The sequence below is a fragment of the Amblyomma maculatum genome, chromosome 1 (assembly GCF_055883805.1).
Source record: "Amblyomma maculatum isolate TAMU_Amacu chromosome 1, ASM5588380v1, whole genome shotgun sequence".
NCBI classification, from domain to species: domain Eukaryota; kingdom Metazoa; phylum Arthropoda; class Arachnida; order Ixodida; family Ixodidae; genus Amblyomma; species Amblyomma maculatum.
This window is the reverse complement of record NC_139344.1, coordinates 346232934-346256278: the sequence shown is the minus strand read 5'-3', so window position 1 is coordinate 346256278 and position 23345 is coordinate 346232934. Positions and strand designations below refer to the sequence as shown.

General features: G+C 44.1%; 1 protein-coding gene across 3 annotated transcripts in view; it reads left to right on the top strand.

Moving 5' to 3' along the window:
* Positions 1–3879: 3879 nt before the first annotated feature.
* Orc3 (origin recognition complex subunit 3) overlaps positions 3880–23345 on the top strand; it is a 32599-nt gene continuing 13133 nt past the window's right edge. Inside the window, exons 1-8 of one of the 3 annotated variants that reach the window (XM_084589542.1) lie at positions 3880–4226; positions 5493–5659; positions 6071–6196; positions 6995–7118; positions 11066–11214; positions 14319–14405; positions 14486–14616; positions 19086–19245. In XM_084589542.1, the coding sequence (XP_084445668.1) occupies positions 5633–5659; positions 6071–6196; positions 6995–7118; positions 11066–11214; positions 14319–14405; positions 14486–14616; positions 19086–19245 (804 nt within the window). In that variant the 5' untranslated portion in view covers positions 3880–4226; positions 5493–5632. Of the gene's footprint in view, positions 4227–4963; positions 5105–5492; positions 5660–6070; positions 6197–6994; positions 7119–11065; positions 11215–14318; positions 14406–14485; positions 14617–19085; positions 19246–23345 lie in introns of those variants that run through there. The other 2 variants (XM_084589555.1, XM_084589550.1) reach the window with 2 other exon arrangements.

The following is a 23345-nucleotide window of genomic DNA, read 5'->3' as shown; positions in this document are numbered from 1 at the left end:
TTGTGCAAATGAACTCTTTTCTTCCTGGCACCCAGATAGTAAAGTCTTGAGAGTATCAATGCAGTGCTTTGCACACACGAGCCTGCTATCAGTCCAGCCATTCTTGCAGCATAAGTCTGATGTTGGGTTGCCCAGTATGTAACCAGAAAGTTTAATTCAGATGTTGAACTCTGTTTTGTGATCTGTACATGTTATAGTGGAATTGTACTAAAATAATATGTCATACAAAGAATAGTAGAGCAATGTACAGCGTATGAAAATAATCTAAATATGGATTACTTTGTGTCAGCTAGGATTCATGAGTGATCAGTCGAGGTCTATCCTGTAGGCTTTTGCAACCAATGCAGACTACCTGGTTGGCATGAGTTGTGCTTGCAGACATAACATTATAGGTCAGGTAACATTTCTAGGTCTTGGTCTTAGGGGTTTAACGTCCCAAAGCGACTCAGGCTATGAGAGACGCCGTAGTGGAGAACTCCGGAAATTTCGACCACCTGGGGTTCTTTAACGTGCAGTGACATCGCACAGCATACGGGCGCCTTGCTTTTCGCCCGCATCGAAAAGCGGCCGCAGAGGCAGAGATTCGATCCCGCATCCTTGGGAACAGTATACTTTTCAGTATGTGGCACATATGTGATTGTTGTTGTATATATTTTTATGAACAATATTTATTCCCTCAGAGCATCGGAAGGTTATTTAATGAAGGATGATGAAATTATTACATTAAAAGAGGTTTGCTGATGTTATGAAGTCTAGAAGTGAGCAATGATGTGAAAGGCCCGCTGCAGTCAGGTGCCCGATTCTTGTCAGTGCAGTGACGTCAAAATAAACGGCCACTCCTGTTTGACTGCCTGTCTAAAAGACAGCCCGATAAAGTGCTTTTTTCTACCTTGGACTTGTATTGTGGTGCTCAACGGTATGAATTTTGAAGCATATGTGACAAATGCCTGAAAAAAGAAATACTAATAAAAATGTTTGAGGAGGTTGCTCATTCTTAGGATGAGAGAAAAACGCGATACCTTCTTTTCCTCTTGTTTTTTTTTTCTCTACTCGTACGGAGTATTCATCCTCCTCGCCAAGTTTGCAAAATGACTTCATTGGGTGAACTAGGGTGAACTAGGGTGAACCATTGGTGAAACTGAACCTATAAATGTGCCCTGAAGGGCCGCAGCATTTGCTTTAAACCACTTTTCCTTCATGCCCTCTACATTCCAAAGGCGCGCTTGACCATAACATTGGCCTGACCACCGGCATTCGCCCATTCAGCAGCACTCCAACCATACTGGCAATGTCTTGAAAACTGCGTCTCCTGTTTCTTGTGTGCATCTATTTCGCGCTGGATGCGCCGAAAAAAATTCGAAGAGAAGGAGGAGCCCGCCGCGGTGGCTCAGTTACAGTGAACTAGAATATTTTAGTTCACTGTAGCTCAATGGTGCTCGAGTGAATGAGTGAGTGAGAAGACTTTATTTACACCGACATGGATCTCGGGGCAGGGGCTCAGCCAGGGGGAGGGTCTCCTTGACGGCTCTCCTATGCCGTGGCCGCAGAGAAGGTCTTGGAGTAAGCCTCCTCCGCCAGGCGTAGGACGATCTTTTGTTCATCCACATTTGAGCTGCGGATGTAGAACTCCCAGGTAATTTGATCAAAGGGATCAGTTTCTTTAGCTCCAGGAGAATCGGGGAATTGCTAGATTAGGTGATTTTGACTCAGAGGTACATTGTAGAGATTGCAAGCTTCTGGGTCCCCTGTCAACTCATTATGCAGAGTAACATGAGGAAAGAAACAATTGGCCTGAACTTTTCGCCAGGCCCTGCATTCTGAGGGTATTAGGGACCTATCTGGTGGTGGATAGATCCTTCTGCTTAGTCTGGGAGTCTCGGAGAGCTCCTTGTAGGTGATGAGGGGGTCTTTGTCTCCAGGTAGCGGGGTCTCTATGGCCGCTCGAGTGTATACATCTCGAGCGAGGCGATGGGCAGCCTCATTGCCTGGTAGACCCTCGTGAGCTGGAACTCAGATGACTGAAACCTCCCGGTTTAGCGGGTGCTTACTCAGTAGACTGGCCGCCTGCTTGGAAATTAGGCCTTTGCCGAAGTTCCTAACAGCCGCCTTATTATCTGAAAGGATAATTCTGGCTTTAGTGCCTGTACATGCTAGCGCTATTGCAGCCTCTTCAGGTATTAAAGCGTTACGCGTATTAATGGATCCAATTACTTTCTGGGAGTGGTTCCCATCTACCACTGCTATGACTGTGGCCCCTTCTAGCCCGCAGGCAGCATCGCAATAGGCTGATTACTCAGGAGGGTCGTTTATTAGTTTGCTTTGAATAAATTTTGCTCTATGCTGTCTTCATTCCTTGTCATGAATCGGGTGCATATTCTTAGGGATCGGTGCATTTGAATAGTTTCTGCGTCTCAAGCTCCAGGAGTTCAGCGACATAGGTTGGCTCACCTGACTGAAGCTGTTGTTCTTGCAGTATTTTTCGACCCACTACAGTGGAGTTGAGCCGCCAAATCTGGGCCTCCCTGACCGCTTTAGCAATCTCTTCCCAGGTATTATGCATTCCCATAGCTAGAAGCTTCTCTGTCGACGAGTTGGGGGGATGCCTAAAGCCCTTTTGATGACGTTGAGAAAATGATCAGAACTTCTCTACTTCACCAGGATTGAGATTGAGAAAGGCGGTGGCATAAGCTATCCTGCTGATTACAAAGGCACGAAGCAGTTTTATTAGGCAGTGTTCTCTGAGGCCTTTGTTCCTGAGAGAGATTCGCCTGAATATCCCCGTTACCTGGTCGACATACGTCTGAAGCTTTTTCAGGATGGTGGTGTTTTTCCTATTCTGCTGTAGGAAATACCCCAGGATCCTAATGGTGCTGACTCTCGGTACCTTGCTCCCTCCCACGTATACCTCCACTGATTTGTGTAAGTGCGGTAGGTGGGATTCTCTGGTTAGTTGTGATTTGCTGCACATTGAGAAAAGTTCAGATTTGTGAGGAGAGCAAGATAGTCCTCTATCTAGGGCATATTTTTCAACTATATACGCCGCTTTCCACAGCCTATGTGATATATCGGCGCTGGAGCCTCCATCGGTCCTAAGCTCCTTCCAGTCCATTCTACCTAGGCTGCCCTCCATGTGTAGCATTCTAACTTGCAGATTTTCCTGCCTATAGTTGGACCTCTCCATTAGTTCCTTAAGAGACCTTATGTCTACGGCAAGTTTGTCGAGATGCGTGTCCTCAGGCTTGGCCTTCTTTCTAGTGGGGGGCCTACTTTCGCTTTCTGGTTTGTTTTCACTCTCGAATGGGGGAAGTTTCCTCATCTCACGATTTTCGAGCTTAATCAATCCTTTCCTCAACTCTGCATTTTCTTGCTCAATTTTCTCAAATTCCTGCACGAGTGCCTGATTCTCCCTGATTAGTCTTTCTATTTTACTTTCAAGACCCCCTTGATCAGTTACCTGCGTGTCCTTACCTCCTGCCAAGGTACTTTTCTGCTTGAGGCCCCATGGGTCCGCCGGGTCATGTATGAGTGATCCGAGGTTCGCCTTGGCTTGCTGTGGTTTTGCGTGGTCGGTCCCCTGCTCCGGCGCTAAGTTCCGGCCCGGATGTAGCGTCGTCCTTCCCTGGTATGGCGATCTTGACTGCTAGCCCTGGCCTGGTGGCAGACTTGGAGTGGTTGTGGGAGATGGAGCATGCCTCCTTAGTTCTGAGGGTCTCGAACTTGTTCTTTAGAGGAATGTGCCCCTGTTTAGGGGCGGTATCTTGCTTTCTCAGTTTCTTTTCCCAGAGTTTCCTTTTGACTATATGTGGGGTCCTGTAGATCTTGATGTAGCTTTTGTCCCCAAGGGGGTGCTGCCCCTGACAAAGTGCACATTTGGGGGTGCATGTATGATCTGGTAGGGTATTTTTAACCCCGCATCCTCAGCATTTGCGCGCCTCGGGATTTGGACAGACGTCAGCCCTATGCCCGAATTGCCCGCATGTGGCGCACACATGGTATTTCTTTTTGAAAGTTTGCACTTGAGTGGCGTTGCCTTGAAGCTGACCGTCCTGGGTACCGTGTCTTCTACGAAACACAGCAACACGGTGTCTGTGTTCTCTCCCGAGCCGTCTAGCTGACATAATGACCGGATTTCCTGATCTATTCCGGATATTCAAGATTTCTTGGTCCGAGAGGCCCGGTGGGATTCCGTAGATAACCCCCTTTCCGAATGTATCCGGCGTCACAAGGTAGGCTGTGACCGGGGATGTGCCTTCTTTATGCCGGAGGGCCACGATGTCTTGGTACCTTCTTGCTCTTTTCTCCGATGCCATGGCGATCAGAATGGTTTAATTCTTAGAATTGGTCGTTATTTGATCACCAGGCTGCATGTTCTCTTCGCGCACAGCCGCGGCTCTAGCGATGACATCGGTGAGCTCCGCCAACCCGTAGCCTTTGATTATCTTTTCTATGCCTCCCTGAGGGCTAAGTACGATCTTCGCCCCACGACCTACTTACTGTCTTCGCCCACTCTTTTCGCACCGGGAAAGTCCGGACAATTGAGGTTTTCGCTTCCTTGAGCGTCTTCTTCGCTAGCAGCTTCATCGCTCTCGCGTCATTCGCCGCTTTAATTTTTTCCGCTTGTTCCCCAGAAACATATTTTTTTCTGAGCCTGATTTTCCAGTCATCTGCGCCTATCCCAGACGAAAATTCTCGTGCGTCCATAGGAGCGCTTACTTGGTTGCGAGGCAAGGAGCCGGCGTCTCCTGAGGCCGGCGTCTCCGACATGGTGGAGCCATTTGCGCCTATCCCGGCCGAAAATTCTGCGTCCATAGGAGCGTCACTTGCTTGGTTGCGAGCATAGAGTTGTTGCGAGACGAGGAGCCGGCTTTTTCCGAGGCCGGCGTCTTCGACATGGCGGAACCGCTACTGATCCGGACTACCCGGGTTCGAATTTGATCGCAGGAGCCGCGTTTTGGCAGAGGCTGAACACAAAGCGTCCGTGTGCTGTGCGATCTTAGTGCACTAGTGGTCGTCTAAATTTCTGGAGTTTTCCACAATGGTACCAAGGTACCTCTCTCTCTTCACTACCACCTGCCTCTCTTATGGCACCACGCTTATCGAGAAGGTAAAGATGATGGCAGATGCTGTGCACTGTAAGCACTGTAACTATGCCCACGACCTCCTCTATAAAGTTTATAGAGGAGGTCGTGACTATGCCCTTCTTTTTCAATTTACAAAGATGATGAAAACGTTTATTGAAAGCCACATTGGGAAGGCTGATCGGCTCCTTAGTCCGGGACACCGTTGGTAAAAGCCGCTGCCCGTGCTCTTTCGACGAGGGCTCGTTGTTCCTTGAGGTTCGAGCTTTACAGGGTCGCCTCTCAGCATTCCCACACAGAGAAAATAATCTTCAAGGCCTTGGAATGTATGGTAAAATGAAATTCTAGCTCATGGAAACATGCATGGAAAGAATGCCCACAAGCCTTTTGGCTGTTATTGGCTATCGTTTGCAGTTCAAGTGGTTCAAGCCGCACCAACAGTCAGCCTGAGCCAGGCCGAGTCGACTGCAGAAGCAGAAGCGCCGAAACCCGCATGTTTTGGAAACAGTTTGCGACTGTGGGACCAAGCTTACTAAGTTGCGAGATAATTCGGCATGGAGGAACTGAAGAGCATATCACAAGTAAGCCTTCACTCGGAACTTCTAGGTTCAGCCAAGTTAATTTTTGTTCCCTCTGTTCGTTTTGCAGCGTTTTGTCTTTGTCTTCTACCCTCCACTACGATAAAATTCGGGCTGAGAGTTCAAGAGCCTTCGGGATTTAAATGCTGACTGCATCTTGTTCAAGCTTTAATGACGACAGGGACCAGGCTCGTACTTCATTGTTTTTCTCCGGCAGATTTACACAGCGCTATGGAACAAGGACACGCAAGAGACAGGATCAGCACCAGTCTTCTCTTGTGCGTCTTCTCATGTCCTTGTTCCATAGCGCTGTGTTAATCTGTCGGCGAAAAAGAATGAACTAGCTCATTCAGACCAAGATCCTCATCGATCTTACATTATCCTTCACTTCTGACTTGGTTTTCTTGCTTGCAGGCATGTTTTGTTTCTCTGCCCAAAAAGGCGAAACAGAGTAAGCATGTCAGGTCTACGGAACAGGAAATCGGTTGGAGGTACACAAAGTTTCAGGAAACGTGGCTGTACTTGGAAAGTGAGGTGCTGGTAAGTGCAGCGGCTGGTTATGGCTTTATGACCTGGAGCTTTTTCTTTTTTGGGAAAGGGGGGGGGGGGGGGGGGTGAACTTTCACATTCGTTGAAGTATGGAATGTCAGTGGTTCGTTAGCTGTGCCTGGCGCAATGATATGCTTGCTTTCTCCGAATGGTGAAGCATGTAGTCACAGGATGGTGTAATGATTTTCTGTTATTTAAAAGAAATGGGTCGCTGACTGCCAGAGGGAGCGATGGGATGTGCCTCATATTGTCAGTTGTCCTTAAACCTTAGCGCTGTTCACTAGTATGACTGCAACTACAGGCATCTTTCGCCTACAAACCTTCCGTCTGAGGAAATGGTAGTCGTCTTTGTAGTATCTGGACCTCGTCCTCTGCCAATAACGGTGCCGGGAGTAAGCTGTAACTAGTAGTAGTTATTAAGATGCCTGTTTACTGAAATACCGCTCTTTGATTGTACAACATATTTCTAGTTGTGTGCCACCGTCTTCCAGCATATGAGCCCCAACAGAGCAGCAGTAAGAGCACTGTTATTTAGTTTTAAAATTCTTATTGTATACGATTTCATTTACTACAGTTATGCGACACATTCTTCCATTTCCTGCTGCAATATCAGCGCACTGCAAAAAACGCAAGGTGGTTGACATCATTCAGAGCGCTTCACTATGGTGTCCCTCATAGCCTGAGTAACTTTGGGACATTGGACAGTATAAACTTTAACCAATCATACATTTTACATCCTGCAGTTGGCCCAGGGCAACTTTCATACTGCATGCTTGATTTTTTTTCCAGAAATGCCAGGCAGAGGCACACACGGATGTCCTCAACAATGTAATATCATTTGTCCAGTTACGCAATCCAGCTTTGACTGAGGCACTGCACAGACTAGACATACCTGTTGCTGCTCTCATGATGGGTATGTACTGCTTCTCTACTGTCATAACCTTAATAGCATTTTACAGTCAGAAACTGTGGAAATTCTATGGAAAGCCAAAAGGTATTATGTGTACTGTTATTTTGGAGCTTAGATCTTTATTTCCAGTACCCTAAAGGCCCTCTTGCGAGGGTATTACGTAAGGGGTACATCTGTCGTGAACATCTTAGTTTGCCAGTGGCCCATGCCACCTCAATTGCCAGTAGCCCATGACAGCACAGCGTTGGCAGTCTAATATGACTCTACTTAGGAATATTCCACATCGCAGCTTATGTGTACTGTAGTCTTTTCATCATTCCAGAAGAAGAGTGAGCAGTGAAAGTATAGTGTCTGTAATCTTTTAACCAAGTGGCACTAAATGGCTTGATACCCTATAAAAACCTTGCACAGCTCTCTTCCCTCTTTATTTCAGGATTATCTGTGCCGTAACAAGGGATACATTTGTTTGCGCTTAGTGATGAAATCAGGTCCCAATAGCAGCTTGCCTGCATGGGGGATGCTATTCACCAAACTCTGTAAATATTAGAGATCTTATATGTATCACCCCTGCATCGTTACATTGTGTGGACTGCCTTTGTGCTATTAGTTGTCACCTTTGTCATCAGGATTGCTCACTTCCCGATTTACCAAGTCTCATATTGCTCAGAAGCCCTTGTGGAATGCTTACTGCTAGTTTGTTTGCGCTTATATTTTGCAGATAAATGGTATATATTGCTAAGTTTGGTTGATGCTGTGTCTCAGCGGAATATCGTCTCGCCGTGCCAGTTTTGTGGAAGGGTCAAAGCAGACAATGTGAAACAAAGAGTGCTTCTCCACCCCTTATGGGAATGAGATAGCACCTTCTGTCTGGAGGTCCTTATTGTTACAGATTCTGTGGACTTTCCATTCATTGTGTTCAATATCTAAAGGTACTCCAGCAAACAAAACTCACTAACAAATGCCATTTATATATGTTTATCCAGGAGAAGGATTTTAGAAGGCGCTCTGATTGATGCAACACAGTATATGTATATATACTATATGTCCCTTATGACTTGGGCTTACAGTGGCTCCTGATGCAATGTCACCGAGGTCACCGAGTTGTACTTCTGTACCCTGTGTCGTGGAGTATAACCATGGTTACAGTGATTGAACTTTATTGGAAGCAAAATGCAAAAACAGCCATATACTGTGTGTAGGCTACAAAACCCGAGTGGTTCGACTTAATCTGGAGCCTTCTGCTCCAGTTTCTCTCATAGCCCAAATCTGATGTGCAGCTTTCGAATATTGAACCTCATGTATTGTTCCAGTACCACCTTGGCAATATTATCATGCAGTTATCATGCAATGGGTTCAAGTTTTCGGTTACACCTGTATTGTAAGATAATGTTTGCATTCTCTTATATTGTTTTATATCTAGGGGTTGGACATTTCAGTTTTAATTTTCTGTAAATTTTGGGAACTTTTTAAGGGTTTATTTCAGAATGCAAGCTTTAACTTTTTTTTTTTTTCTGCAAATATTATTCATGACAAACGATTTACAGTAGAACCTCATTGATGCTTTACTGGTTTATATGATTTCCCGTTTTATACACTTAAAATTGCGGGCAGTAAAACTTCTCCCATAGAGTTACACTATTTTTTTCCCGGTTAATATGTTACCGGGTAAAGCCATATCCCGGTTACTATGTTCAAAATTGCGGCAAATTGTAGTCGTGTGATATGTTTTGTGATCAACCGGACATGTGCTAACGGGTGCTTGCGACATGAAAAACTGATTAGCAGCACTTGCTCGCCATACTTGCTTTCCTGCAGCGCATAAGTGCAAAGGGGCAAAGCATAAAAAAAATATATATTAACGGGCCAACATACGAGGTGCCGTTTCTGTGGAAACATGGCTTTATGAGGAGAAACGCGGTGGCTTCTTTGTGATGCCTTAGGTGCTTAGGGATGGACCGTTTGATAACTTCCAATTATGCATTTGCAATGAGTGGGCCGGGTCTGGGTGACGCAGCATAAGCAAAAACGCAGCGACTGTAAGCCATTGCGGTGGTTTCTCCACATGTCATTGGTGCAAGGGGGCAAAGCATCCGAAAACAACCAAGGAAGCGATCTTGGCTTGTCATTGCCTTCTACGTAATGGATTTGTTACTAAATCTCTTCCACGTTTAGCACAATGCAAATACGAACTGAATTCTGGCAAGAGCTAAAAAAGGAGCTGTGCATACTTGACATCGGTACATGCTAATGTACACTTTTATGCAGTGAAGGTCTCAATTCTAAATGCCTTTGTACCTCATTCAGCAGTTAAATTTCTTCAAAATCAGGCAGTTCCGATCGTGCATTTCCCCGGCTAATACGCTTTTTTCCCACATTATTTTAAAAACATATCAATCAGGTTTTACTTACTGTCTTTCTTTCAGTGATTTAATCTGCACCCTTGTGCGGTCTAAGTGATATAATATTATTTCGACATTTTTTGCAGCGTGAACATTTTATTTACAAATAATTAACATGCAAGTGACAGTTCTCAGGAATGAATTGCTATCATTAAACAGTGGTTCAGGGTATATGGTATAGTATATATAAATTATTGTAAAATAGAACAGGAAAGGAATTCAGCATTAGAATGGTGGCATAAAAACAAAAAGTGCCTCATGTGTTTTTTTTTTTTTTCCTTCTTTTTAACCCGTTTCGATCAGTTTAGGCAGAGTCAGACCGGTTCGAACCGGAACAAAAAGTGTCTCCACAGCTGAAACTGAATTCGAAAGGCATGTACCATGAACTCGAAAAAACTCTGGTTTGACTACCTGTGTGCATTAAATATCTCAAGTTTGGCTTCATTTAATTCTAACGCACGCATTTGAAACGTTGCCTTTTAATAACATCAACTTATCCGGTTCCCTCGGTATATTAGTATGCCATTTGTACTTTTTTGGCGGACCGTTGGCTCTGGTTAGTATCAACAGTTTGAAACTACATTATTTTAATTTTTTCCAAGTACAGCCGTGCACGGGCTCGGGCTGGCCCAAAAGCTCATATCCGGCCCGGCCCGAGGGCCGGGCTCGGGCCACTCGAAAGCCCCCTCCTTCGGGCTTGGGCCGGGCCCAGGCCAATGTATATTTGTCTCGGGCGGGCCGGGCTGGGCCAGACACAACGAGCACGAACACATGAAAGTTTTGCGAAAGTGCGAATACGGGCATAGTGCAATAAGCATCTAGATTGCGCAGCATTTTCCCGCGTCTTCCCCATGTGAGAGCTTTCGAGTTCTTTCCCAGCGTCGACCCACCTTTCCTCCCCACCTCCTCGCCGCAACCAGATATTTGGTAGCCGTCAGAGACCGAGCAGAGGGGCTGCTTGTGGGCTACTTAGTTTCTAGTTTCGTATCTCCGCTTTGGGAACATAGGCGCTGATGTTTAGGTATCCGTTTCAAGATTCACATCATGCTGTCACCTATCAAACGTCTCTGCTATGGCTTATTTCTACCTCGACATAACCTCGTTATTTCTACCTCGACGTAGCACAGCTAAAAGCATCTGCGGTGCAAGAGTTCCCTCTTGTTTTTCTTATTGCGAAAAGTTCACGTAAAAGGCTCACGGTGAGCCAGGTGAGCTCACCGAGTAATTGACCACAAAACCAACCCTTTGTTTAAGTTCAGAGCTAGCGCACTTTTTTGGAAGCAAACAAGCTGCTTACTGAAAACTTGCTTTCCTATCAAAGAATGTGTTTGTCATTCCAGTCACAAGTCCTAGCACCTAAACAAACTTCAGCGCTATCATCGGGTTCATTATCCCAGAGCGCCGCAAATACCTCAGTTCAATGCATAACTTGTTTTTGCACAATAAGTTAATTCTGCCTACATGCTATGCCTCTATATATTCAGCAAATTTGCCATTTGTTCATGTTGATAGCTTGAGTAAATCAGTACACCGACTGTTTCTGGACCTCAGGTGTCAACATGTCGGACCACACTGCCATCTTCAACCTCTTGGAATCGAAGCTGCGTTCGTCTGTCACTCAGATGGTTGCGAGGCTTAATGCAAAAGACTGTAGTTCCATTGCAGCTATGATGCAGAAGGCTGTCATGGACATTGTGCAGGTAACAATGACTTCCTATTGACAGAAATAGTTTGATTACTGCATCAGTAAAAAGCTTCTTTCACTAGAACTCCAGGTGAACAAACACCACATAAGTGCCCACAGTCACCTAACTGGGACTTTGTGAAGCATCGCCCAAAGTGCTGTGTAAATCTAGTGTGAGTGAATTCGTCTGAAAGAATCTCAGTGTGAATTTCATTTCCGCCAACTTCCTTTTGGTTAAGCCCATTTGTCTTGCCCACTTAGATTGCATAGGTCATCTGATCATTGCTGTAACCTTTAATTGAGGAGCCTCTTGGTGTAATACACACCATCTGTTATTTTGTCTGGTAATCAGATTGGCTTTACTCTCAACTCTTCCAATAGAAAGTTCTGTTTTTTCTGTTAATGTTGTGGCATCTTTGTGGCATACGTAGTTGCTTATAGAAAAGGAACATGCACAAAGAAAATTGACAGCAAAATCAGTCAAACCTGTATATTATGAAGCAGTACTGGGTGAAAAAATGTGTTCGTTATATCCTATATTCGTTATAGGAGTACGCTCACAAATTCCAACAAACAACTCTGCTAATAAAAATTAGTCTGGGTTTAGCTCTGGTTAACCCTAGTTGTATTACGAAAGCAATGGCGGAAGCTTCTTTTGCCTGCTACATTATTCCCCTATCATGCCTTATCAGTGTAAGGTGCTACATTATTGGGGACACTTAAACTCGTCCTTTAAGAGTATGACGCGAGAGTGTAAGCTGCCAGCCCCCATATAAAGTCATGCTTCAACCACGCCGTATGGACGTGCCTGCGTGTTGCAGGGATAATGAGAATGCAAACGGTTCCGGAAAGCTGATTCTGATATCACCCTCCCATATGAAAGAAGCGACCTGAGTTGGCAGCTCCTGCCTGTGGCATAGGGGTAACGTAAATTCAAATGCCATGGCAGGCTGATTTTTTTTAGGAGACCGTAGCTCCGCCTCTTCACGGCGTAGCTGAGGCCACCCATGGTCTCGCTTTGGCTTTCGGAGTGTTGCTTTTGGAACAAAAACCAAGAAAACTATGCTGCAATATGGACAACCCAAAGAAGCAAAAGCACAATTTTTAAGGAGAAAGGCTTTAAGTGCTCATACTCGTGGTGACTGTCCGTCCGTTACATCCAAGGCTGGAAGAAGTCGTGGGAGGTGGTAGCTGGCTGCTGTCATGGCCGAGCATTAACAGGACATAGGGCTTCCTGACATTACGTTTGGCAGGAGCTGCCAACTCGGGTCTCTCCTTTCATATGGGAGGGCGGTATCACAATCAGCCTGCCAAAATCCTTACATTCACATTATCCCTAGGCCATGGAGGCACGTTTATAAGGCATGGTTAAAGTGGGGCTTTATATGTTGCCCTGTAGTTTATTCTTAATTGTTAATTAATAGGTGTATATAGACATGAAATCATACCTTTCATTCAGTGTTGGAGAGCAAAAATCAACACTCGAGTAGGGAGGTTACCTTCGCGCACAAACAGATTTATTTAAATCTTGGCACTTTATAGAGCTCGCTCTTTTTCTTCCGATTCTCTGTCGTCGCACTTCTTTATGGTCCTTTTTTGGCTCCTTTGCCCATTTTTGGCCATGTGAATGCAAAAAGCTGCTTCATTATAACTGGTTGCGCATCAAATATTAAATTTTTTGTTTAATTATATAGATAGAAATAAAGCCTAGACAAACCAGACTCTGATATTACTTCATTCTGTACAATAATTAGCTATATCCATGTTCGTTGTAACAAAGTTTGACTGCACAAATGTTTGTGGCAGTGTGGGGAACATCTTGTTAACCTTCATTTATTTGGGGTGGCCTATAAAGCAATCCAGGTGGAAAATTCCAGCCTGTGATTTAGAAGTTGAGGAGGGGAAGAATGACCAGCTTTAAAAGATTAGTTTGCATGGGGTAATAATGTTTAATACCTTGGAAAATGAGCAGTTTACGACATGTGCTGGGGTCAGAATTTACATGCTACCTGCTGAAAAAAAAGTGCAGAAAATGAGCTTTTGTAACTATCATAAGGGTTAAATACATTTTTTGCTAAAATTACCTATATAGACTACTGAGCCAGGGGACCTGGATTCAATTTTGGCTGCAGTAGTTCCGTTTCGAATGCTGCGAAACGTTAGGCTCCCATGTAGTCAGGAGACCCCATGTGATTGAAATTATCTGGAGCCGCTATTCCCTCTTAAGATACGAGTTGCTTTGGTATGTTAAACTTTATGATAAAAACCTCATAGGCTACTTTACTAAACATATTTAAGCAAGAATGTGCACCATGTTACATCTTCATCCTTAAAATATCGCAACAATTGGCTCCTTCCCTTTCATAAGAGAGAAGGTCATGACAGTTGATACGCTGAGCAGCTTTTTGTTTGCAAGTTTTCTACAGGAAATGACATTAATTTAGCTGAGCACGAAGGGACTGTCATTGTATCAGATTGATTTGAGGTGCATGTCAATTTTTTCATTGAAAATGCCCACCAACATTCAAATCTAATGCCGTGCAAGAACTTTTACGTGAAGAGAATGCCTGCTTGTAGATAGAGGCTCTTAGTTCCTTCTAATGCCAACGTCTCGAAACAGTCTTTGTAATTTTCCCACAGTCATATGCACAACTGCTGCACACATGTTCTTTTCAGGAGTTTATAATTACGCATTAATGAGCAAATGCATGCAGTCAGTAAAAAAAATTGGCTGGGGGTTCAAACTGCCCGAACTTAGTTTACAGAGCACAAGCTTGGTTAAGTGGGATCAGCCACAGTTTGCTGGGCTTGAACTCCTCCATAGCTGCCTGTATGAATTTTGGTACGATTTCACACTGTTCAGGGTTGGGTGCTATATTGACATATGCCTAGGGTGTGTACACACTACTCGGCACAGAGATTACTGGAATAATAATAATAATCATAACAAATTTAATTTACTATTGTTATTAATTTGGGGGTTCCGTGTTCCCACAAATTGTCAGTGGTAGCTGGAAATTAAGGCAATCATTTTTATTATCAAAAATAATTGTTAAGCTTTGTACAGATATTTCCACCAGTACTCCAAATTTGTCAAATAACATAATTGCCTTCACTCAGGGGCATGGATATGAAGACGCAGAACTCAAGAAGAGTGCATGCACGATGTCTATGTTGACAGAATGGCGTCAGTCAGCCCTTTCCAAGGTAAGCGACTAAAAGGTCATGCTGTTGGATGGCTTGATAAGCTGGCTCTCTAAAAACTCCTTGCCTATATATTTGCTTAGACCCAAAGATCGCCATCAAAGCGACAAAAGAGCTCCTGTGGAATTCGTAAGGAGGATCCTGTTATTTTCATACTGGAAGACCTAGAAGGGTTCAAAGTATCAGCGTTGGAGGACTTCATTTTGATTTGCAGGTAATTTTTCTTACGGCATTTTCTGTCCTCTCTGTATGTTCTGTATGAATCTCTCCACAGATGCATGTTTGTTTGTTATTGAGAATGTAGGGTGTGTCTGGAGATAAAAACTTGCTTTCCATTTCTTTCTCTCATGATTTTATACAGTCGTACCTCGTTAGTATGTACACTTTGGTTTCCGACCAAAACTGTCCATAAAGCGAGTCATCCATAATAACGAGTCATGAATAAAAACAAAAAGGATTTTACTGAGAAAAGAGAACTGTAATTAACGACTGCTTTTGTACATAACGGTGCACACTGGACTCAAAATTTCACAGAACACCGGCAGTTTTGAGTGCATTATCCTTGCCATTGTCGTCGTCGAAAAATTGTAGCGCAGTCTGAAGCGACTCGCTTACCATGACACCTGTGATGTTGGGCTTTGTGTTGGCCGAACTTTCGAGCACAAACTCCTCACTGGCCGATGAATCAGCGTCTGATTCTCTACTCACCGCCACTTCCAAAATGGCCACGTCACTGAGCAAAGTAGCCGCTAAGTAGCTGCTTGAGATTCTCCTGAGGCGAGGAAACAGCTGAGCTGTCAATACTAGTCCCTCGCAGCTTGGATTGACTGAGATGGCTTTTGCCGCTTATACTCACAGATTTCTTCGCGCCTGCGTTCAGCTCTATTCTTTTCCGTTTTACTCCCTCCATGCCAAAAGCCAGACTCAAGTTGAGGGTTACAGGCTCCTGATGCTGTGCACTTTTTTGCCTAGTTAACCTTTCTGCCTTTTCGTTCTTCCGATTCTTTCTTTTTTTGCCTTGTACTGTTTCTGTAAGGAAGCAAGGGAGTCAAGTTGGCAAGCTGCTATGCAGAGGGTTATCGAACATCCCATCTTCTTGGCGCCGTTTTTATGTGTTCCCATAAAACAAACACTGCAATCTGAAGTATAGTTTAGAGCGACGGCTAGCCGACTACGAAGAGCTCAGACCTTCTCAAGGCCGCATTGTTGACTCAAAGCGAAGCCGACATACGGACCGCCTAGTGTGCATAGTTCGGCAGCGCAACAGGGACGAAAACCAGGAGCATGAGAGAGAAAAACGTCCAGGACGGGATGCCCAGTCCCGGTTGCGTGTTCGTACGTCGCCTTTCTTTTGTCGCTCTACTTTGTGAGTTTGTTTTAACTCTCACCGAAAAGCGTTAACGGCTTCATGGAACATACATTCCGCTTTGGGAAAGAAAACTTCAGTTCTCATTGCCACTGTAGGCACTTGTCTTTCTTCCTGTCATTTCTTTCTTACGCTTTTACCGGCCTCTCTGTTCACGTTCAGAAGAATTTATTGCAACCACATGTTGCTGTTTTCCCGACTGCGGCGGCACTTCCGCTGCACCCAGAAATCTCCTGGTTCTCCCCTTTCGGTGTCTTTCTTACGCTGACCCTCGGTTTGCTGTCTACGTTATTCTCTGCTCTTGCGCTCCCCCTCCCTTAGAACGGCGACACGCCCGCTTTGGTTCTTTGCAACCCCACAGGACTCGTTCAGGCATCCCGCCGTATTGGCTGTCGCGGAGGTTCGCGGGCGGCGCGCCCTTTTTAACTTGCGTTCGGACTCCTCTGCTTTTTTTTTTTTTTTCTTTTTTTTTTCAAGCACTGTCCATATTAACGAGAGAAAAATACATGGGCCCAAGTGGGGCGCATGCATTCTTCCCCTATCTATTGTCCGGACAGCGAGTTTCCATATTAACGAGGCATAAATACATTGAAAAGGTTTCGTCCCCAGAAAAACTGTCCATAATTCGGGTCGTCCATATTAACGGGGGTCATATTAACAGGGGTCATATTAACGGGGCACGACTGTATAAGGAGAGTTTTTAGCAACAACTAATGACTGGCATTTAATTTTCAAAAGTTATTTACTATACTTTATCCTTTTACTCTTATTCTGCTCTGCTATGTGTGTCTTTTTGTGGACTAGCATTTATTTATTGGCCTTATCACTGATGTATGCACCATTAGCGTCAAATCAAGAGCAAATGATAACTAGCATGAACACAAACGCATAACAATGCTAGCAGCTTGCAGGAAAAAATGTAAAGGCAGGTTTATTTAATATCCTCAAAGTGAAGGGATCGCACTTCCAAAATGAAATTCAATGTTGCTGATATTGCTGATGGGTTCAGTCTTTATGAGCTAATATCTCTCATTTTTCTGTTGTCATTTCATTTGTCATGTTCAATTTGATTTCAGTTTGATTATTATGCAGTCGGATCTGAATGATGGAAACTTGAAGAGACAGGAAATCTGTTTAAGTTATGTGATATTCAAATTGAGAGGAGCCTTTTTAATGCATTTGTTGGGGACAGGACCTGAGGATCAGTGTGAAAAAAATTAACACGTTAAACCAAGTTTGATGAGTCGCAGCTCTGTTTTTCTTGTTTTTTCTAATACCACTTGTGATGTCATCGCACACCTGTCTTGTGTTCTCTGATGTTTAATTTATTTTTTTATAGATACTGCAATCTTGTACACAAGATCATAGCAGTTGGGAAACATTGTGTTAAAATATAAAAATACAAACGCATACAAACAAAACAGAATTGCACTCAAAAGGGCAGGAAGGTCACCAGCGACAATCCTTTCACGCTTTCTTCAAACAAATGCAATGATGTCTGCCTGACAACATCATCTGTGAGGCTATTTCCATTAGTGATGGTCCTTGGAAAAAAAGAATATTTAAAACAATTAACTCGCAAACTAATGGATGTTTAGAAAGGGAATGATGACTTCTAGTTTGATACGCTGAGGAATAAGTAAGCATACTAGAGGTGTCAACGTTGAAGTGATTATTAACTAACTGAAAAAAAAAAAACTTTAAGCGACATGTGCGATTTCTGTTAGGAATAGAGGGTAAGCCGCTTTTTTTTTAGGTCACTTACTGACGTTCGCCCGTAAGTGTTGTATATAAACCTTACTGCTTTCTTTTGAATTCTTTCTAGTTTATTTATGTTTACCTTTGTAAAAGGGCCCTAGATAACTACTGCATATTCTATGATTGGTCTAATAACGGTGTTGTAGGCAAGGAGGCGTGTGCCAGAAATAGCTAACTTCAGCGAGCGTCGTATATTGAGAATCGAACACATTTCAAGGTCAAAAGTCAAAGGTCATTCATTCGTCATAGCCAAGTGGTCAGTTAGTCGTGTGGTCATGCACCAAAGTATAGTGCACTGTGCAAGGCTCGTCACTAGACGGGGCAATTACCAGTTTGACCTTGGCTCTGCTTCAAGGTCGCCACGATGAACCACATGGCCCTGTGTTTGTACCGGAAGGAATGCACTTGCCACTCTTTGTTTGTAGCCAGTTGTTTGTAATATGAATGGTGGTGGTTTAATTCAGAGCTCACATAGATAATGTTTACTGTAGTAAGTTTCATGAAACATCAGGTGTAATCATAGTAGTAGTTGCCTGTGAAAGGCATTTTCATTCTAGGTCCAATATCCTAGGAAGAGGTGCTGGTGATTACGTCGAGGGACCACACCTTTTTGTTTGTAGCCAGTTGTTTGTGATATGAATGGTGATGTTTTAATCCAGAGCTCACATAGATAATGTTTGCTGTAGTAAGTTTTATGAAACAGCAAGTGTAGTCATAGTAGTAGTTGCTTGTGGAAAGCATTTTCATTCTAGGTCCGACATCCTAGGAAGAGGGGCTGGTGATTATGTCGAGGGTCCACACCTTTTTGTTTGTAGCCAATTGTTTATTATATGAATGGTGATAGTTTATTCCAGAGCTTACATAGATAATGTTCACTGTAGTAAGTTTCATGAAACAGCAGGTGTAGTCATAGTATAGTAGTTGCTTATGGAAAGCATTTTCATTCTAGGTCCGAAATCCTAGTAAGAGTGATTGCGTCGAGGGACCACGCCTTTTTGTTTGTGACCAGTTGTCTGTGATATGAATGGCGATGGTGTAATCCAGAGCTCACATAGATAATGTTAGCTATAGTAAGTTTCATGAAAGAACAGGTGCAGTCTAATTTAGGGCAAGTAATAATTGCTGAAGTTTCATCTTCATCACAGCTGCACCTTATGCAGTTGTAGCTGGTTTAAATAAAGCACATTGAAGGATTCTGCATTGTGTTTAATTGGTCTGCTAATTGACAGCTATCGTGGCTCAATGCCGATGATGCATGTTCATGCATTTAGATGTACAGTTGTGTGGAGCAGAATTAAAAAAAGAAACCATGGGGTGTGAAGTACAAGTTCGAATGAAGGTGCCTGAATGATGGTTAGCTTTAGGATGAGTTAGGCTCTATATAGATAGGAACACCAGAATATTTTTGAGAGATTTAACACACTGAAGAATACAGTTAATACCCTAGGAAAGCATGTGGTCAAAGTAAAGATTATGAGAAATGTATTGATTTGCATTTGTATACTGAGGTGTGTGACTTTGACCCTGTTGTGTTGTTTTTTATCTCCCTGCTCTTCTAGCAACTATCTGGAGAAGCTGCCCATTGTTTTCATCTTTGGTGTTTCGACAACTGTGATGGCAATACATAACCTGATCCCTCAGAGTGCTTCATCGTGCCTGGCCATTGAGACATTTTTTTCCATGCCTGTGACAGAATACTTGAGCCAAGTTTTTGAAAAGGTAGTACTTCCATTCCTGGATTTTCTGTTTAACTGCTTAAGTAGTTATAGGTTAACAGTGCCCTATCCAAAAATTGTGGCTTAATATTCTAGAATCCATAAAATTTGTTTTTAAATTTTAGACAGTAATTACCAGAGTGCAAAAAAATAATTAGACAATGGCTGCTGCAGTCTGCTCATGATAATCAAAGCTCATGAAATTTGCCCCTTTTTTCAGTTGAGAATTTCAGTTGTCTCATGAGAAGTAGTCCCCAGGGAGATGCAAGAGACCATGCGAGGTAATGAGAACATGGTCGTGCTTGATACCGGGAAGATAATTTCAAAGACTTGCATTAAGCATTAAGTATAGTTCTGAAAAACTGTAGTGATAGTGAGGTTAAGCACTGCAGAAGCCATTGCAATAGCTGGCTGCTGCCATGTTCATGTCCTTCATGCTACATTCTCCGAACCCGGCCTGCTTGTATTTAACTCTTTCCCTACCGTGGGCAAAATGGCTGTTTTCTGTAGATTTGAGTATATTTTTTTTTTCTGTAAAAACTATCATGTCTGAAATTTATACAATACACGAAACGAAAGCTAAATAGATTCGCTTTTTAGGCATATAACTTTGAATATGAAGTTTTTGGTTGTAACACACAATATAATTTCCTCAAAACCAGATTATAGAAAAAAATTGAGCAAAACTTGACGAAATGCACTTCTAAATGAAACAAAAAAATTTTTAAAAATATTTTGAGATATACAAAATACAGAGCATTGTACTGGCCACTCCCTGTAAAAAAGTAAAAGTTCAGTATTGAATAATGTTTTTGACGCAAACTGAGCAATCAACGAGGGCCGGTGCAGAGCGCCATGCCAAAATGGATACTCAGTTCCCTTGGGCAGAATGCTACTCCCTGTATTGCGGGAGGCAAGATATCGTGCCCAAATGATGTTGACACCCTGGGAATGAGATAAATGATACCAGAAACGCAAGCAAAACATCCAGAGTATGTGATCTAATCCAGAGTGGTCCCAGACACATGCAAAACAGGCCAACAAAGTGTGGCCGCAGATGTTCCGGGCTGGTTTCCATCGTCATCGGGGTAAGAACTGAATTCTGACGATAAGGCAGCATCTTCAGAGTCACTGCTGCTTGGGTCATTGATAAAATTGTTCGTAGACAGTGCGGAATCGTCAGATTTTTGACGTTTCGAAGCGCACGTCGTCGACGCGGATGCCGCTGTTCTCGCATGCGACTCCGACGCTGCTGTGTGCTCGGAGCACGGTAAAAAATAGCCATCTCGCAGGAAAAAATGTAAACAGCAGTAAAATCTCAGCTTCAGTTACCTGACTACACGTTAGATGGTGCATCATCATCATCATTATCGACGCGGAAATAACCGAAATTTGCGCGCGAAGTCATCGTTAGCGGGTTGGAGTGCGGCTGCCGGTGTTCCGTACTGGTTTCTGTCGTCAGCGGGGTCGGAACTGAATTCTGACGATAATTGGCAGTAAATTCAAAGTCGCTTCTGCTTGGGTCATCGATAAAATTGGTCGTAGATAGTGCGTAGTTGTCAGATTTGTGAAGTTTCGAAGCGCGTGGCGTAGACGCGGATGCCGCCATTCTCGCATGCTACCGAAACGTTTCCGCGTGTTCGGAGCGCGCTCAAAAATAGACACTTCGCGGGAAAAAAGTACGCAGGATCAAAATCTAAACTTCAGTTATCCGACTACACACTAGATAGCATTGCTTGTCCGTGAGCGACGCGGAAGGATTGAAAATCGGTGCGCAAAGTCATCGTTAGCGGGCTAACTGTACTCAATGGGCGCGGTAGGGAAAGAGTTAAGCACGTACAGTTGCCAACTGATTTTTTGGCCCCGAAGCGTCTGGAAAATCGGGCAGTCCGAAAAAATGAATTCGCACTCAAAACAACACTATTATCGGATGGCTTGAAAAAGTGGTTAGTGTGTTTCTGTGGGAAAACGGCACAACGATCGGAGCTGTGCAGTGTGCAATGTTCAAGCAAAGAGGCGCTGCACATGTGACTCTACATCAGCGGCTTTCTTTTTTTTCCTTTTTCTCCCAAATGAAAGAAAAAAAAAAAAGTGGTGAGGGGGGCTGTCTTCGTGGGAGCGGTAGAAGTCATCTGTGTGCCTGGTCACAAAAAAAGAAAAAATAACGACGGTCTCTCTAGCAAGCTCTGGCAACTGTCTGGAGTTGGAACGCAAAGCTTTCTTGGAAATCATGTTTGGTTGGGACACCCGATATTTTGCTAATGAAGTAAAACCAGCATCTGTTGTCAGTTCGCAACGGGTGCCTGCTATCGAAGGTATAGCTGGTATGCGGGATGCATGCAACGCGAGTTTGAAGTTATGGAAAACCAAGATGGCAGTAGTCTTGTGGCGATTTTTCATAGCTTTTGACCTGTGATAGAGAGAAAGAGTCCAGAAAATTGAATGAGAAAAGTTTCAAGCATCCGAAATTTCGATCAGTATTATATATTGAGTCTATGGAGCACGTGACGGTGCCGGAAAAATCAGGCAGGTCCGGAAAATTGCGCGTCCGAAAAATTGTTGAGCGACTATTTTCAGCTCTCAGATACTCTGCTCCTGGCGTCCTGGGCACAATGAGCAAGTCACCGTGTTTTCTGTGGTAACGGCCGTCTCACATGTTAGCGCATAGCCTTTTATGCTTTACTCATTTTTGCGCAGACACCGTAGAAAAGCCAGTACAATGGGTGAATGCTGCAGCACTTCCGCTCTTCATGTCGTCTTTAGGTTAGGTTAGTTTAGGTTGGCGGCCTAACCTGACCTAGCCTAACTTAACCTAACCTAACCTAACCTAACATAACATAACCTAATGTGGTATCGGTTGCGGGGGAAATTCGGGCCAGAGCAAGCCGAGGGCACAGCCAGCATGCTCTGTGTGCCTGCACATCCGCTCTGAAGGAAGCAACAGCACAAGTTGAAAGGGGACACGCATTGATCATACCGAAAGCCACATTGCGAGCACTGCACTAATCCCCAGACCTCATTACAACCCGTAGCCAAGCGGGGCCGCAACACTGCACCCTGTGCAAAGACTACTCGTGTTCACGGCAGATAGGGGCGCTCAGGCCGCCCGGCTAGCCAGAGGGTCGAAGCGTGAGCGATACATGACGAGGGAGGATGATGGATGCCCGGAGCACATGTCGACGCAGGTTGCTCATCGATAGCTCAACGCACGTCACCCCCAGCACTGTCTAGTGGGGACAAAGAATCGTGCTAAATAAGGCCCTCCTGACTCAGAAGCATCGCCGCCGCTCAGACGAGCGCCGGACTCTTTTCGGACCTGCGGGACTTGAGAAAGGTGTGCGCGTTTACAACCCATGGTCCCCTGGCCGAAGCCTGGGAACCTGCAGAGGAAAACGTACACACCTGCTACAGCCCTAGTCTATGGCAGTCTCCCCCGTTCGCTTCTCGCGCGGCCTTGAGTCAAAACGAGCCCAATACATCACGAGGTGGCCCAATGGAGATGCGAGGCCGACATGGGAAGAACAGAAGGATTATTGAGCAGCAGCAGTTCTTGGAGACACTTGCCTTGGAAGGGGACGGCAGCAGTCCCCTCCCTCTCGCAGTGACCCCACAGGGGTTCTCCAATAAGCAAAACAAACGGCAGCGGCGACGTGTTTTGCGTCGCTCTGGGAGCAGAATCTCCACTCTCTGCACATATCATATGACTACAGTGTTGAAAAACTTTCAACATAGAAGCCTGGAACTTGTATTGTCTGGGAATGTGTTAAATGTGAGAAAAAAAAATTAACTGAGAGAAAAACATTACGGGACAGTTTCACTGCCCGCATTTTTAAACATTTACACCGGGAAATCTTACGAACCAGGAACATATCAACAAGGTTCAGTATATGTATTAATTAATGGGGTTCAAATTTCAGAAATTTCCACATTTGTTTAAGGAAAATAACAATAGTGCACAGAAAAAATTTCTACTTTCTAGATTCTTAATAATGTGAGTTCTGTTGGGTCCTCATGTGCATATACATGTCATGGACTAAGTAAATCTTTCTGAAGGGTCTCATTTATACTTATTTTTACCTGTCCCTACCTGAGTAAGTAATAAGC